General features: G+C 47.2%; 3 protein-coding genes across 3 annotated transcripts; 1 reads left to right on the forward strand and 2 right to left on the reverse strand.

Annotated features, from left to right (window-relative positions):
- Positions 1-7,049: 7,049 nt before the first annotated feature.
- N7520_010369 (Transcriptional activator of proteases prtT) lies at positions 7,050-9,179 on the forward strand (the record flags this gene model as incomplete). Its single annotated transcript, XM_057144302.1, has 5 exons — positions 7,050-7,267; positions 7,362-7,742; positions 7,793-8,206; positions 8,265-8,494; positions 8,548-9,179. The coding sequence occupies 5 exons, from the start codon at positions 7,050-7,052 to the stop codon at positions 9,177-9,179; spliced, it is 1,875 nt and encodes a 624-aa protein (XP_056990056.1).
- Positions 9,180-10,746: 1,567 nt separating this feature from the next.
- On the reverse strand, positions 10,747-12,713 carry N7520_010370 (FAD binding domain protein; the record flags this gene model as incomplete). The annotated part of the gene is made up of 2 exons (XM_057144303.1): positions 10,747-12,650; positions 12,710-12,713. 2 exons carry the CDS (start codon positions 12,711-12,713, stop codon positions 10,747-10,749), a joined length of 1,908 nt encoding a protein of 635 aa, XP_056990057.1.
- A 1,327-nt stretch (positions 12,714-14,040) lies between these two features.
- Positions 14,041-15,914, reverse strand: N7520_010371 (putative GABA permease; the record flags this gene model as incomplete). Its single annotated transcript, XM_057144304.1, has 7 exons — positions 14,041-14,478; positions 14,535-14,860; positions 14,910-15,311; positions 15,364-15,446; positions 15,494-15,607; positions 15,663-15,733; positions 15,780-15,914. The coding sequence occupies 7 exons, from the start codon at positions 15,912-15,914 to the stop codon at positions 14,041-14,043; spliced, it is 1,569 nt and encodes a 522-aa protein (XP_056990058.1).
- Positions 15,915-16,374: the final 460 nt, after the last annotated feature.

The following is a 16,374-nucleotide window of genomic DNA, read 5'->3' on the forward strand; positions in this document are numbered from 1 at the left end:
GATCTCGTAATATTGCACGCATGACGGCAAACGTGGATCATGTTTTACGAAGCGGCATGGAACCACTTTTTCCAGCATATTCAGCTGATCACGGCTGAAGCTGAGGATCAATGTTCAGCTGGTCACGTTTTGCTTTTTTCTTTCTGGTTTCATTTGGCCCGATTCCTTACTCGGGTATTCCGCGTTGTTGCGCGGGTAGCAGAAGCGGAAAATACTTGCACGCAGCCTATCATAAGTTCCTGAACAAATGGATCAACTCAATATTGGGTCCTTTCAACCTTTGACCATGGATCCGGGTGCTTTGTAATATTAATGAATGAATTCATCCAATATTTGATCAATTAATTAAATTCCCACACCTGACCCACTTGACCCAGATGCCAAACCTGAATTTGAAATTTAAACATTCGATCGAGATGCCCCATACTTTCGTCCATATGACGTCGAATTCCATATGAAATAAGAATCGTTAGAGAAACGAACTACCCCTTCTGACAGCACTTAGAGTTTGTTCCGTCCGGTTAGCAGCCGGAAACCTGCTACCGCTGTACAGGTTGCATCTGTCATTTGTTTAAATGTTTAAATTTTTAAATTGTTTAAATTGTTCCAGTGAAAATCTTGACTTGGTTTTTGATTTGAATTCAGAGAAAAGGGGTCAGAAACACCCATTGTTTGGGCGCGTTCGCCCGAGTCCCACCATGGGAAATCAACGATGTTCGGACAAGGATCCTTTTGTCTCATCGTTCCGAATGTTTCGAATGTTTCGTTTTGTTTCGTTTCGCAGAAATTCGATAGTTCTGTACAGGGGTAGGGGTGTACCATGTGATTAAGGGTGTGCCATGTGAATTTTCGGACTGGAATTCCATCCACAGACAATCTGGTACTATAAGGAGTAATCTCGGGGGTTTGGAGAAGGTTGAGTTTGGGGAGTAGATCCACGTGGATTTGGAGTCGGTGATACGCCGAGCCATTCTTTGTTGCTTTTTTGTCTCTTTGTCTGAGACAATTGTTCTCGGGATTGGGACTGTGGCTGGGTTAATAGTCTAAAATGTGGATTGTTACGCGCCAAAACTTCGAGACTAAATCAAATAGTTGATAAAGCGAACTTGAATGGAGAACTAACTACCTGCAATTCCTGTAGTGATTCCAAATAATGTTATGTCCCAGCATGGCAGAATGAAGCAAAGATTAACTTCTCTGTAGATCCTGGGATCAGTAAGGTTGTCAAATTAAATACTCTGTAGTATACAACACATCCACTTCGAGACCACCAGGCCAAGTCCCCACTCGGTTCTTACCTGTTCTTACTTGTTTTAACCAGATGCAAAGGACAGCACATAACTGCATATATCGGTACAGTAAGAGAAAACACATCAAAGCCCGCGAGGGCCGAGAATGATCTATACCAAATGAAGTCAGTGACAGCCCAACATTGGGCGCGGTTATGCAAGCCACATCCACACTGGGGGCCCGGGGGCTAGAAAAAGCAGGGAAGAAGTTTCCTGACGCGCTGGCGACAGGGATAAATGCACCACATAGCACGGGGATATTCTAATCCCTGTCTGTATCTGCATCTATGTCCTATACGGATACTCCATACTCCATATGCTATGCGTGGGCGACAGAAAAGTGTTGTACATGACCCGTCATATAGCGGTGAAATCCAATTATGACGTTCTTGTGCACGGTCTCAGCCGCAGCGATACAATGCGAGCGACACGTTGGGTTTGATTTGGGGTTTCGCTCTCGGTTCGGTTCTTGAGATTGGGGTTTTTGGATCTGTCATTTTTATGGTATTTTGAAAATGTGATCTGTCTTATGTCAGTTCTGCTGACGATCGCGTGCAGATCAAGGAGTTCGCGAGGGTGTTGATCGGTGAGTTTATGTTGGCCAATAGGGTCCCATTACAGTTTGACTTGCTTTTTTTTATGTTTCATTGATTATTTGGGTATTTTCACGGAGAGAAAAAGGTGACAGGTTCGTTTTCAATCGCATTTGCAGAGTAAGTCCTTATCTAGATGTCGATCATGTAACCTTGTGGCCTTGTAACTTTGTATCTACCTCCAGATTAGGATTATGTACCCAGTAAGGCATAAGGAACTTGGTTATGCGGAGAACACCCTTGTGAAAGTATAGGATCGTGCTGGATCGTACTATTAAATCCCTTCAATCAATTTAATCGAGTGGACCCACCGTTCTACGCGAAATCAATAGTGCCGGGTGAGCTGGCCAATGTTGTTTTAGTACGGTGATTTCTCAGGCTACTGTATTGACTTTTCTGGAAAATCCCGAAAGATCTTTACTGTCCGACTTGGTTTTTGGGGAATGGCGTAGACACGGAGTTCTCCAAATGCAGTAAGCGTGTGGGGATTCTATTCGAACCATTCGCGGAGTACATAGTTGGGTACTTTGCGAACTGGGGAATTCGGCAAATGAAACGGGAATCGATCATCGGTCAGCATTTACTTTTGCTCATATTAAGTAATCGGAATAACCTTGACAGCTGCACGGGGTCAAAGCTAGTATGAACATCTGTGTTATGCTACATGTACAGAATATGATATGGTGGTCACCATCCTGCCACCGACTTTCTGCCAAGATACATTTCCAAAGGTTCTGCAAGGGTCAAAGAAGGAAACAAGATTCGAGTTTGTCCACCTAGAAAAGATATCATATGTCGAAGTTCAAGTTATTGATATCTAGACCGTAGTTTGCCCCAGGCATGATGTTACACCCGATGATGCCAAAGATTTAAGCTAGGGCCACAAATATCACAAATCTGAATCTGACAGGCCATGCAGATAACGCCATCTGTCAGAGATGAAATTGTGGCGTCGCAATATCCGTCTGTTTTCTGGAAGCCGAGAGACCAGTTCCATGGAGTTTCCCCTTGGGATAATGTATCATGCAAGTAGTTGTGCTTTCTCTATTTGAGATTAGTAAACTTCTAGCGTTGCTTGTAAGATTTGTTCCCACTCTGATGGCCTAGGCCTAGACAAGTTACAAAGTTTATCCAACCACCTAGTTTGTCCTCGTGATAGCTTGGTCTTTATTTAGCTACCAACACATCCATGGATGTACGTACCCATACCCACTCTTTATTTATCTCTTTCCTACCATTTTGGTACATACAGATAGCTTACCATTCTCCCGGATTCCAACTTATCTTCTGATTAGTGTCGTGTGCTCCATCACCTGAATCGGGCAGTTTTTTGTATAGTTACTTAACTATAGGCAACTTGAATCAACAATAAACAAGATGACATGTTTTTCTCTCTCCCTCTCCCTCTCCCTCTCCCTCTCTCTCTTTCTCACTCCATCCTTCTTGGCTGGAACAAAGATTTCAATTCTCTATTTGCCTTTGTAAGAAGGGACATATAGAGGAGGAGACAGAGTGCATCGGGACCGAAAGTACGGAAGGAAAAGACTAGTTGAGTGAGAGACGGGGCTATGTCCCTGGTGATAAGCCCCGCATACTCCTTTCTAAACAGTACCTGCTCTATGAAGGGTCCGAGGATCATTGGACTTTCTAGAGTATTAGACGCAATTGATACGGTCTTGGAGTTCCCTATATGCCCGGAGATTACCCGGATGTAAGTTGATATTCATTCATTCGGATTGAATTCTGCAATGATGAAACGTGTCAAGTTTTCGCATTCCTGCAGAATCCCTCCCCGGCATCGGTCATGAGGCCTGATGGAACTAAAACGACGGAATAAAGGCTAAGGATCCACTCACGATCTGTTTGAATTATCAACCAGTAAGCAAGCATAATCCGGATATGACAGTCTAGCCGATGGTAAGGTAACCTTGCTCTAACTTGTTTTGTCGAAACGAAATGACTCATGAATGATTAGTGTAAAGAAGTTGACCAATACAGTCTCTTCTTACTCCATCAATCTACCTACCATTTCGGAGTTAGACCACAACTCCGGGAATGCTTTGGTCCCCTCTTTACATATAATCTGCGCCCTGCCGACTCTGCCGGCCAAGTCACAAGATGAAGATTACTTGAATGTTGAACTGAAACATCCTGTGTTGGACACTTTTCTGAAAAGGCTCAGATTCCCAATGTACTCGTCTTTCTTGAATCAATTTCACGGCTATTCAAAGCCACATCGAAGTACTTGGCGTGTATCTACATCGAGGCGATCATTTTCCTACGAAGCAGACTTGGTTGTCTTACTCCCCTTACCCCCATTGCAAAACCTGAGTCTCACAAAACAGTGTGCGTGAAAGAGTCAGAAGTCTCCAGATGCAAGCGCACTGTTTGGCTCGACATATGACGTCTCACTGTTGGGATACAGTGCACTCTCTGCATCGGTGCTTGTCAACGCAAGATCCCAGCGATCATGAAAACATGAAAACTAAACCCTGATCGATTACCACGAGACCACGATATTCAACACCATACAAATGGTGTTTGAAGCCTTTTCATATCACGAATATATGCCTTGAGACGGCCAGCTTGAAAGAGTTTTCATGGGCCGTGTTGACTTATGCTTCCAAGAACAACAGGTGTCGGTCACAAGTGCGATGAGCGAAATTCCAGGATGAGAAGTACATATGACAGCAGCACTATTCAAACACTGCTATCACTGCTATCTGGCAAATTTAGCTATGGTTCTTCCAAAGTGCCCAGGTGATGACAGTCCGAGTTGATGCAATTGTCGAATTGAAAACGAAGAACAATTCGATATCAACAGTGAATTGAATTGAGTCGAACTGGAGGACGAGGATGATGCCGAACGAGCTATTTTCACTCGGAACGCCCGTGCATTATTCCGAGTCTGCTATCTCTGTGGAGCATCGAAGATCGGGACCACGACCCCGAAAAGGTAAAAAGCAGAATATGGCCTTCCAAGGTTCGGCGCATCGACTAAGCGAGGTGCGCCCCCAAGATATTGATTGAACTAGATGACAACTCGCGCGATTTGACTAGTGATTTGACTGGCGGTGTCGCTTTGCGTCGGTAACCGTGATAATTCCTTATCTTTGAGGCATATAGCGGACGGCCTAGTCCGCCTTCCTTATCTTCGGAAAAAGCTTTTCTTTGTGAGTAGCGACCAATCCAGAAGGAATTGACAATTCAGAGATTATGGCATTGCGTCATTGTGATTGCGAGTGGCTTGATCAATTCAATGCATGGAAGCCGGATTGTTCTCTCGACCATGCAGTGTGAACGCAAACCGGAATGGAAAATATCTCATCCGCCAATAATATATTGACCTCTGACAGCCCCCATCCAACCACGGGGGATCTTCCGTCCGCGGTGATCATGACTGGAACGAAATCCGAAATGGCGGGACAATGATTGGACCGATCATCCTGGACTTAGGTTTCTGGCTGCAACAATGTCTAATTGCAAATTGATGGTCTGCATAAGCGCCTCCAGCATCTGCAACAATCCTCCAATGTCCCATTCATGTTCCATGTTTTCCAGATTATGATCCTGCCGCAAAGAACGTCGGGCGCAGGCTAAGATTGCCGTCTTTCTCTTGTCCCCACCGCCACGGTGGGCCTGCCAGACTTGCATCTAAACTACGATTACGGACACGGGCTAAGTCTGTCAGACCACTGGGCGTTGCTTGACTCTTTCGAACTATCACCATCTGGCTTGGCAGGACCGTGGAATGACTACACAAGCCTCGAGGCTTACGCGGCGCGGATATTGAAGACATGGGATGGGATGGAATAGACAAACCTACCTCGGGTAATTTCAACCCAACCTTTCATCTGACCAACGACAACGATTGCCTTTGGTTGGCTTACCCCAGAGTTGAGTGGCCATATCGGTTGCAGACCGCTTCTTGTCCCGTTCCCGCAATCCAAAACCCAAAAGACGCTATTTCTACCAGTGGCAGACACTAAACTATCTGCAATATTAACCCACACAAGAAAGTGGAGCCACGAGTGGCACGAGTGGCACCAGTGGGGACGGTAAATGAGCCTCGGTTACCATCAAATTGCACAAAGCAAATGCGGGATTTTTTTTATTGAAAAAAGGGAAAAACGAAAAGAGAATGAGAGAAAAAAGAGAAGAGGAAGGGATTGAACAATCGGCTTCAGTAATCGGCTGGGGGCGGGAAAGCAGCAAAACTTCCGATAAGAAAACATTCCGGGAATTAATTTCAACTCCCACGTTTCCCGTCCAGGCAACGTAGGCCTGGGATCTTTGGAACAGTGAAGAATCACACTAGCAGGTAAACGGTTAGCGATCCGGTGTTAGCCGGGTCTAGAAAGTTACAGAGTCGCATCGCTTTTGAAGAGTCCTAATCCCCGATTATTCTAACAACATTGACTGGATGAAATTGGCCTTGCACATGCTTTATCGAATATATGATAATGAAACCCCACTTCCATAATCCATATGGGATAATACATCGTAGTAATGGGATCATAAGACGGCGATATCCGCTATCCTGTCCCCAGGGATCCATAAACCGGTAGGAATTAGATCCAAGGGGATTTAAATAAATTATTAAAAAATATAAATATAATTAAACTTGTTATATGATAATTTTACCACGATAAGAGTTTGCCCCAGTAGATCCGATCTAGAATAGTTACCACACACTTTTGCTTTTTTAACTCTCTAACTCCTCTAAACCTCTTTAACCCCTCTCCCGGAAAACGTTGTCGGTTCACATCGGCTTTTCGAGAACCAGGGGCGTAATCAAACTAATCCCAAACCCCCTCTCGCCTAGAAGCAGGCACGGCCATCATCCTCTTTCTAGAAGCTCACGGGAAACCTTGGGATTGGTGGAGGCCGTGGGAATTACCCCAGGTCCGCTTCAAGTGGATCACGTACCTGCGCAGCTGGCGGAGTCGATGATATCGTCAGTAATCAGTGGCTTGTCGCAATTGGCTGTCGTATTTTTGCTGATATCTGTTATAAGCCTTCGCCTCTCCACCTTTTCCTTTTTCAAAGGATCTTCGTTGCACTTGAAACCTCTTGGCAAGGGTCCAATTGTTGATCAACGGATCTTCTATTCTTCTTTCCAACCAAATGATTCACGATTAATATTTATCCACTTTCAGTTTCTGCAATGACGCGAACAGAGCCTTCTCATAGCGCTTCGTCGTGGGAGACGAAAAGCATCGCTGCCACGGATGATGGTCACCGACTTGACTCGGTCGGCCAGGATTCTCGCCCCCGGGGTCGGATCCGTCGCTCCATGACCGCGTGCAATACATGTCGCAAGTTGAAGACTCGCTGTGACCTTGATCCTCGGGGCCACGCATGTCGTCGCTGTCTTTCGCTCAGGTTTGTGCTGGTCCAAATCATCCGACTTCTTCAATTCCCAATGCACCCAGCCATGATGGATCGCTCCACCAGGAACTAATTCTTATTTGTAAAGGCTTGAATGTGAGCTGCCGGAAACTCCCGATCGATACCAGGACAATTCATCTACCTGGTCGGATGCCAATGCAGCCATTCCCTCCATCGAGGAGCGACTTGTATCTCTAGAGCGTGGCATGGGGGAGATGATCCATCTTATGCGACAGATGGTTAATCAACCCACCACTAGCAGCCCGAACTTCCCGTCACGAAATAACAGTATAGACGATTCCAACGACAGTGGTCCGGGTTTCACTTTAAAACCCGTTCAATTCATTCGCGATTTACAAGTCGAATGCTTCGGCGAGAGGGATCAGTTCCCTGCCGAAGGTGAACTCCTGGGTGATGTTGTCTCCCAGGGGATTGTAGATGCTAAGTTATCATTGAAACTAATCGAACTGTGAGTCGAGTCAAGTTCGTCTGGTCGTGAATTGCACTGACCAACCTCAGCTTTGTGGATTACTTCAGCCCCTGGGTCTCTATAGATCATTCATCAAATATTCAGCGGACAAATCCTCTGCTTTTTAATACTGCCTGCCTGCTTGCTTCCAGATATCTACCGGGAATGCCTCCAAATACTACTCATGAGATCGCACTCCAAGTTCAACATGCGGTCACTAAAACACTTTGGAGAAAGTCTCCCTTGACGAACGACTTGCTACAAGCCCTCGCCTTACTCTGTCTCTATCCTACTTCTGGCCATAAAGAAGGCTTCATGGACGCCTGGTTGTTGAGCGGGATCTCAATCAACCATGCCTTGACTTCCTTCAATTTTCTTCACTCTCCACCGGCCAAAGGTGTCTTGCCCGGCGAGATGCTTCCTCAAATGCGCCTGTGGAACAGCTTCTGTCTTACTCATTTACAGTGAGCTCTTCCCTTCCATTAACATGACCACTTGTTCCAAGGTTAACATCAAACCCAGTTCCGCACTCGGCTACGGACGTACCGTCAACGTTCAAGCCCAATATTTCGACCACTGCTCTCGCATCCTAGACCACCCCAGAGCCACCCCCGAAGACGGACGCATCGTGGCCGAAATCTCCCTCTACCGAATCACGCTAAAGCTCCAAAACACACCCCAGCGCCTTCAATTTGCCGAATTCGAATACGAAGAACTAGAACGCTGGAAAATGGAATGGGCCCACCTCCTCTGTACATCCACCCCACCCCCCCAAATCAAACCTCCAACACTAACAAACCCCCAGCAAGCGATGGCCAATCAACCCTCGAACTAAGCATCTGGTTCTGCCAACTCCTCCTCCACCGAACTGCAACCCGAATCCAAGATTCAGACCGCCTCGTCACGGAAATCTGCAACAACGCCCGCCTAATAATCTCCCGCTCAATGCAAACCCGCTTCTCCGCCGCCCCAGGCCTAATAGACCACGTCTACTACATCCTCGGCTACGCCGCGCTAACACTCTGCGACTACAACCCCTCCGATCCACTAATCGATCAAGTCCGCGCTTTCCTCCTCCACCTTGCCCCAAGCAGCGATCACCTCTCCTACAGAATCGCCTTTATCGTCGGCGAAGTCCAGCGCCGATATTCCGAAGCCGCGAATGACCATCAGTCCTCGCCGAGTGCGCAGGCTATGAAAAGTGCCATGTTCCCGCGCACCGAGAGCTTGGATCTGAGTCAGCTCATTCCGGCGCCGGGTGGAATGGAGCCTGTCGTTGATAGCTATGGGGTTTTCGATCAGATGATGCCGGGGTATGGGCCTGGACCGGGCCAGGCGGCGTTTTCGGGACCTGCGCTGTTCCAGCAACATTCTGCGCCCGTTATGGGTGGGGCTATGCCTATTGGCCTGGTGCCGAGGGCTCTTCATGATTATTAACCTTTCTTTCTTCTCTTTTTTTTTCTTTTCCAATTTCTGGCGTTGTGGCTTTGTGGGATGTTTGCGTTATGTTCTCGGAGGATTCTTGATAAATATCTATTTTGGATGGGGGTAATGCTTTTCTCAGTTGTCGTTCGATGCAGTTTAATTTACTTCACGTGTTGAAGTGACAAAAAGACTCATTTCTTTCGTTTTCAATTGTCAATATTCCAAGGCTCGGGATTTTATTACTCCATCTGTGCTTTCAAAATTAAGGTAGAGGGCCATTTGGACAGCATAACAGGTGGCACAACCTTGAAATTGGCCCCTACAGTCAAACCCCGAAGTGATAAGCAATCGCGAGCCTTGACCAATGATTTGAAGGTCAGCTGATATTTATGCAGGGTCTACCAAGCTAAAAAGGCTTAATATGCACATATGACGAAGTGGTACGTTGGGTATCATTGTACTTTGACCCACTTAGATAGAATTCCGGTGATGCTAGCGAATGATGAGAATAATCATGAGGGGAAGCAAGTCATGAGGGGAAGCATAGATAGAAGCTACCCCAAGTAGATACTGTAGTGGGTACTCAGGAACTTGACCGAGAGGAAACCTTATCCAAAGACCTAGCCAATCAAGGGCCGTCAAAAAGCAGATATACTAAATAACAGAGGGGTAGATGGACTAGAATCAAGTTTAAGGGTCGAGTGGTAAACACTCACAAGCTGCACCAATGTTTTGACCCACTGAGTCCCCGCGTACTTGGTTGGGGTAATTGGGGAACCATCAACTCATAGGAGATTCCCCGCAGTCAAAACAGCTGTAAGAGGAGAGTCCCTCTGGGTTGGTGTTTTTTCTTAGAGCATTTCAATATCATCTTCTCGATGGATCTAATTATTTATTAATCTCAAATCAAGTGTGGGTATGGTAGATTGGTCGGTCATTTTGTGGCTGAACTCATGGTTATTGCAAATTAGGCTATTCAGATGTACCTTACACTTGGTGAGATTAGGCATAACTGATAAATCCATTGTTCAATTCCAGCTCTTGCTCTTGTGAAACTTAGATTCTTTCTATGAGACAGGGTAAAGATTTTATAAATATTGTAATGGATTCTATCAGTGCCCAATACTGACGATAGTCCTCCGCGTACGTTCAAATATTACTGCTTACTGCTTTTATTGGAAAGATGTCTTGTGGGTATTCAATTCATATTTTAAAGATAGATAGACCATAATACCACAATAATTTACATGTAAGCACATGCTGATTTTTCCCCCGAACCAGAGATGAAATGAGGAACCATACCAAAGCTGAAAGGAAAAAAAATGACGAGTATTCAAAAGGAAACCGAAAAACCCCCGCTAAAATGCATGAATCAAAAGAGACTTAAATGAGTGATTGGGTAGATAGCCCTGACACAGAATATCACAAGTCTGTACAGAAAGACAAATGCACAAATCCCGGTGTATGAATGCAAGACCCCAATATGTACAGTGGGTATTGCTGGGATAGAGAATGGTGTGAAATGACACTAGGAAAGAGGACATCTGGATTGACCTCTTTGAGAGTACAGGTAATTTGATTACCAAGTCTCGGCAATGTACTGGCCGGCTTCTTTCTTGCGCTGCCAGAACAGTTCTGCCTCCTGGGCATTCAGGTTGCCCTTGGCCATAGAGACTTCGATCAAAGCAGCCTCGACACCTTCACCCATGCCCTTTCCACTGCCGCAAACGAAGACACGGCCATCCAGAGCGTTGATTACGTACCAAACCAAGTCGGCTTGGTGGCGGACCTCTTCCTGGACGTAGCGGCTCTCACCGCGACGGCTCTGTACGACAGTACGAACCTTGTCTTCATGAACGCCCCACTCGCCGCTGTAGAGCTCATCAAGTAATGAGTCGCGCACACCTTGAAGCACCCAGACCTTGTTAGCACAGTTGGCGGACTGCAGACGACGCTGGACGAAACCACGGAATGGGGCGATTCCCACACCGGCACCGATCAGAAGCATTGGGCCATCGGACGCAAAACGAGTGGCAAGTGGGTTGGCCATTAGGCCGCGGAACATGGGTATATGGATATCAATCTTCTCGCCAGCTGCTTCGGCCTGGATGGCTCGCTGAGCCAGCTTCTCAAGGTAGCCAGATCCCACGCCGGTTCGCTGGCCACCGCGCCAGTCGTTTGAATCAGCGACAGTCACAGCGATTTCAACCAATCGGCGACATTCAGTGCCCTTGAACCGACAAGAGATCATAGGATCTTGGGACAAGGAATAGAATCGAGGCATCAGCGTGTTGAGAACGGAAAGAAGGTGATCCAAAGGAGGGTGAGAAGACGGGAAAGCGTGTAGCAACTGGGTCATGGTGACGTGGGAACTGGTCCGAAGGTCACAGAAAGCACCTTGGCCCTGTGCGGATGCAAGGTACTCCAAGACTTTCTTCTCATTCTCCTCAGTGGTGTATTCGGCCAAAAGTCGGAACAGCGCCTTTGTTGGGGCATAGCTCTGAATATCCGAGCACCAGCTCAGCACCTCCCGGCGTGTTGTGATGAGCTCTCGGGGCTTGTCGTCACCCCAGATAGTAGGCCAGCGGCCATTGGTAGTGCGCATAAGAACCTTCTTATCACGCATCGACCTCGGCACACACAGCAGATCGAGAAGATCTTCGACTTCCTCATCCTTGTTCTTTGGGCACACACCAATGGCACCTCCAACTACGAAATCGACCATTCCACTCTCGGCGGGATAGTCGGTGACATCAATATCAAAGTGGTAGGTACGCTTTTCCGCACCACCATTTGTCAACTCACGCGCAGAGTGGAGAGGCGCACGGTAGACTTCATAAGGAGGATGGGGCTGAACGAATTGCGGGGGGTGGTCAGATGGCCCCGAGGGCAAATGCCGAGCAGATGCGGGGGCGGACGCGAAAGAAACCGTCTTCTCGGGGAGCGGGGCGAGGTTAGAGAGCTCACTGTCCAGCGTGAGGAGGTTCAAATCCAGTTTCAAACTAGCAAAAGCCTTGTTGTCGGGAGGAGTGATCGAATTGAATCCGGAGATTGGGCCATCCAGCGCCTGGAGTGGCCGACCTCGGCAACAACCGCCACCGCAGCACATGGACTGGATCTTCTGTGTACCACTGGTGCCGACATTCTCCAGCACCCTTCTCATGTCCTCGGAGTTCTGCGAGATGAGGATGGTTGAGGCCCGTCGTCGTCGGCCATTGGACTTGAGATCTTCCTCTTCTTCGCTCTGAGTATCGGGTGGCGTAAGTGGGGTAGAGGGAGAGTTGGAGCCATTGGATTCGGATTCCGACGAAGCCAAGCCATTGAAGGTGAAATCGGTGACCGAGAGGGCTCGTACCCCACGCGGCTCTTCTGGGATGGGATTATCTGGGTGGGAGGTCGAGGTAACAGGAATCTCTTGGAAGGTGTCTTTGCGGGGACGACCCAATGCGAGGGTTGCTGTAGGCATGGCGTCGACGGCGTGGACTATGGAAAGGGGAGCTTAGAGGGAATATGATATGTGTGGACAGGGAAATATCACATACCCATGAAGAGTGAAAGAAGTACCGAGGGATATGGGGAGGAAGTCGGGTATGGCCGCCAGAACGGAAACGTCAAGTGGCGGAGAGAGGACTTTTCGGGGGACACGGTTCGTTTTTGAGGGTGTAGACAGTGGACCCGGAATTCGGTTCCAGACGGGGGAAGAGATTAGAGTAGCTTCGTAGCGAGGTCTCACTTTTGGAGAAGGAAATGAAGTCAAGGAAAATTACGGGAAGCGCAAACCAGATTCGGATCTGGAAATTATCTGATTTTGCCACATTCCTTCGTCACCGGGTTATGAAATCAAAGTTACGGGGAATCATTCCGGGATTGGACTACTGAATAAAGTGATGATTTGTTTTTATTATGGGGGAACTCCATTTTTGACCCTCTTAACGATCGACCTTGCATTACCATTTAAACCAGTCGGCAGCGTTGGAGAGGTCATCTTAGAAATCTTGTATCCGTAACTCCGTATTGATTAGCCGACCATTTACCATTTATCCCGACCGGATCTGAAATGAACCGTAGACTTGCCGGTCTCGAAGGTTCGTACTTTTTTTCCTTTTAACCTAGCATTAGGCTATTCTATATGTAGTAAGATCAAGTATTTTTCTCAAACATTTCAATTTCAAAAAAAAAAAAAGCCCAAAGAAAAAGAAAAAGAACAAGAAAAGGAGAACTATGAGTGGGCCGACACCGGATCGTGCCAACCGATTATGTAATTCCCTATCAATCAAATCAGATTGTACGTCGTACCAGAACACGGGAACCCCTTACCTTATCTGATTCGTTCTTGGTCAAAAGGGGGAAATTTTTAGCTTGTCTTGGTCCACTTCCTGGTTCTTTCTCGATCTAGCCTGGTCTCTCGGTACAAATGTTCCCATTGACACGGTAAAGACGTTACCAGTGGGTCGTTCTAGAAAGTCTATGCCTTCCCTAGCTTCCTCCAAAGATCTTTTCTAGAGACGGGATCGAAGCCTCCTCGCTTTACGGGTTCTCGGCAGGTGTTCCGAGCCCAAGGGATATTTGCATTTAGGCTGTCACACCTACTCGTCTTAGGCAGCGCTCAGTACATAACAGCCCATCTGATAACTTAGATTTGCGAAAATATTCGGTTGCGTGTCCAATTTGTTCCGAGGTTTCTCTAGTAGTTGCTACCGTGCACAGGATGGACCCGGGTTTTCTCATCATCCCGAGGTCACTGCGTTTGAAAAAAAAAATATGCTGATTAATGTACAAGGCATCGAGTCAGCAAAGAGGGAAGAAATAACTTTTTATTTACCACTATTTACCACACCATGCATTTCACATCGACGATAACCACCAACATAGGCTAGAAACCCTCTCTCTGGATTAATGCTACGGGTGGAACGAAATGATGCCGTCCTCTGGCCCAATAGTAGATCGTCGCCGATCCAATGACGCCAGCGTACATGACCACGCTCCAATTCATCGTCTCACGTGTCACAGGCGTCGACAGTGGGAAGAAGGCAAAAACAAAAATTGGCAGCAGGAAAGCCAAGGCCCCGGTATTGACCGCCATGCCAAATCGGCCCAGGGACCAACGGTGAGGTGGGAGTGATTCGCCACGAAGTCGCTTCAACAACACACAACCAATAGAGACGATGTAGGCCGACATGAGCGACGTGATCGTCAGAGAAATGACGGCGTTGAGGGCCACTTCAGATCCAATGTTGATCAACGAAAGGAGAACCGTGACTCCAAGGGACACCATCACGGAGTTGAGAGGGATGTTCCATCCCGGTGTAACCTGCCAGTACAGTCAGCTGGGTTGATTTGAAAAATCTGGCGGGTTTATTGGCCTACATATGCGAAGAAGGATGAAAATGGAATCCCTTCATCCCGGGCGAATGACCAGAGCTGTCGCGATGCTGTGGCCACTTCGGTGATGGTACTGGCGGTCAGTGTCACTATAAGAACTGCTGTCATGGCATTGGTAGCTGCTAGACTGCCGGTCGTGTTGTAGAATATTTGAATAAATGGGTACCCGGTTGGAGTTTCCAGTACTGTGTTGACTTCGCCCAAGGTGAAACACAACGTGACCAACATGATGGACCCTAACACTCCGTTGACTGCGACCGAGGCCATCATGGCCTTGGGCAGCGTCTCTGATGCATCTTTGATTTCTTCCGCTATATGGTGTTAGCTTGAAACAGGCTCTGGAGAGTTAATCAAACTTACACATATGGACAGAGCAGTCGTACCCCAACATGGATGTAATGGTGGTGGAGAGGCCAACCAGAGTCGCAGTTCCGGAATTATCCCAGCCACCGCCGTTATTGAAGTGAGTGAACACAGCATAAGCATTGTTGCGCGGTGCCATTACCCATAGTGGAATGATGATCGCAAAGAGGCCAATGACATGGATGATCAGAATCAGCCCTTCCACAAATGGCAGGTTCTTAGCCAAGAAAGTATTGAACAAGATCGAAAATGACGAGATGGCAATTACTAGCATTGTTCCATGCCATCGTTGGAAATCGTACTCGGGATGATTCAACACGATTAAGCCTTGGATAATTGTGCCGGCCAGATATGCGATGGAAACAATGGCACATTGCCAGCCCATCGCAGAGAGCCATCCTACAAACATGTCAATACTATTGCGTCAAGTCCCGTGATACCAGGCTCCTACCTGTGATGTAACTGAGGAATTTCTGTCCACGTCGCGGAGCAAATTCTGACACCCAGTGGTACTGTCCGCCAGCAGTTGGTGCCCTACATGAGTTAGCGCCAACCGAGTTGTATCTTTCAGTTTCACTTACATTGAGGCCATCTCAGCTATACTCGCATACACGAGAGTGAACCCCGTGGAAACACCAATGAACCCCCAAATCAAACCCGCTGTACCACCATCAGTCAATCCAGATGACAGCAATCTATTCTTTTGTCAGTACAATCTTGATCAGTGTAAAGTTGGCAACATCAACTAACGTCAAGATAACCTCCCATGTGCAGATTAGAGTACATCCAAATCCAACGATCGAAATAAATCGAAAATTTCTCTGCCAAATGTTAGCAATGTCAACAACCGCAAAGAACCCAACTTACTCGCAGAACCTGTACGCGTCCTAGCGCACTCATATCGCGTTGATCAGCGATTGTTCCCATATACCGAGGCTCAACAAGGCCCTTAGAAGCCTTCTGCGGAAAGTCCTCCACATCGTCCATCAGGCTACCAGACATCTGAGACTCATTCCTGGACCTATGAGAGAGAGGCATCGTAAGACCAATAAATTACCATGCCTCGACAATAGGGTTCAAGTAAAACAAAACCTCACAAAAGCAACCGGCTCAAATTCAATAGCAGTCTGTGTTCGAAGAAATCAATTTTCCCAGTGACTGCATGTGCAGTCAACGATACAATATAAGAGATACAGCAGCCCCTGCTGAACGAGGGGGGCAAGTCGGCCACCCAGAAGACCTATACTAAACCGAAAGAAGTAGTTACAGGGAGAAGGAGCTAAACCGTTTTCTTTGTTTTGGTTTTCATTTTTGATAGTTTGGGGGCGCCGGGTGTCACATTGCAGGCTTCAAGCGTGGTATCGACGTGGCCGCAAGGCATGGGGAAAATTCCACGCCATGTGGAAAATCCCCAAACACAGGTTCGACACATCTGTTGTTAGATTCAATGGTTGCATTGGGC

This window comes from Penicillium odoratum, assembly GCF_028828045.1.
Source record: "Penicillium odoratum strain IBT 22623 chromosome Unknown utg000008l_segment0_segment0, whole genome shotgun sequence".
Classification (NCBI taxonomy): domain Eukaryota; kingdom Fungi; phylum Ascomycota; class Eurotiomycetes; order Eurotiales; family Aspergillaceae; genus Penicillium; species Penicillium odoratum.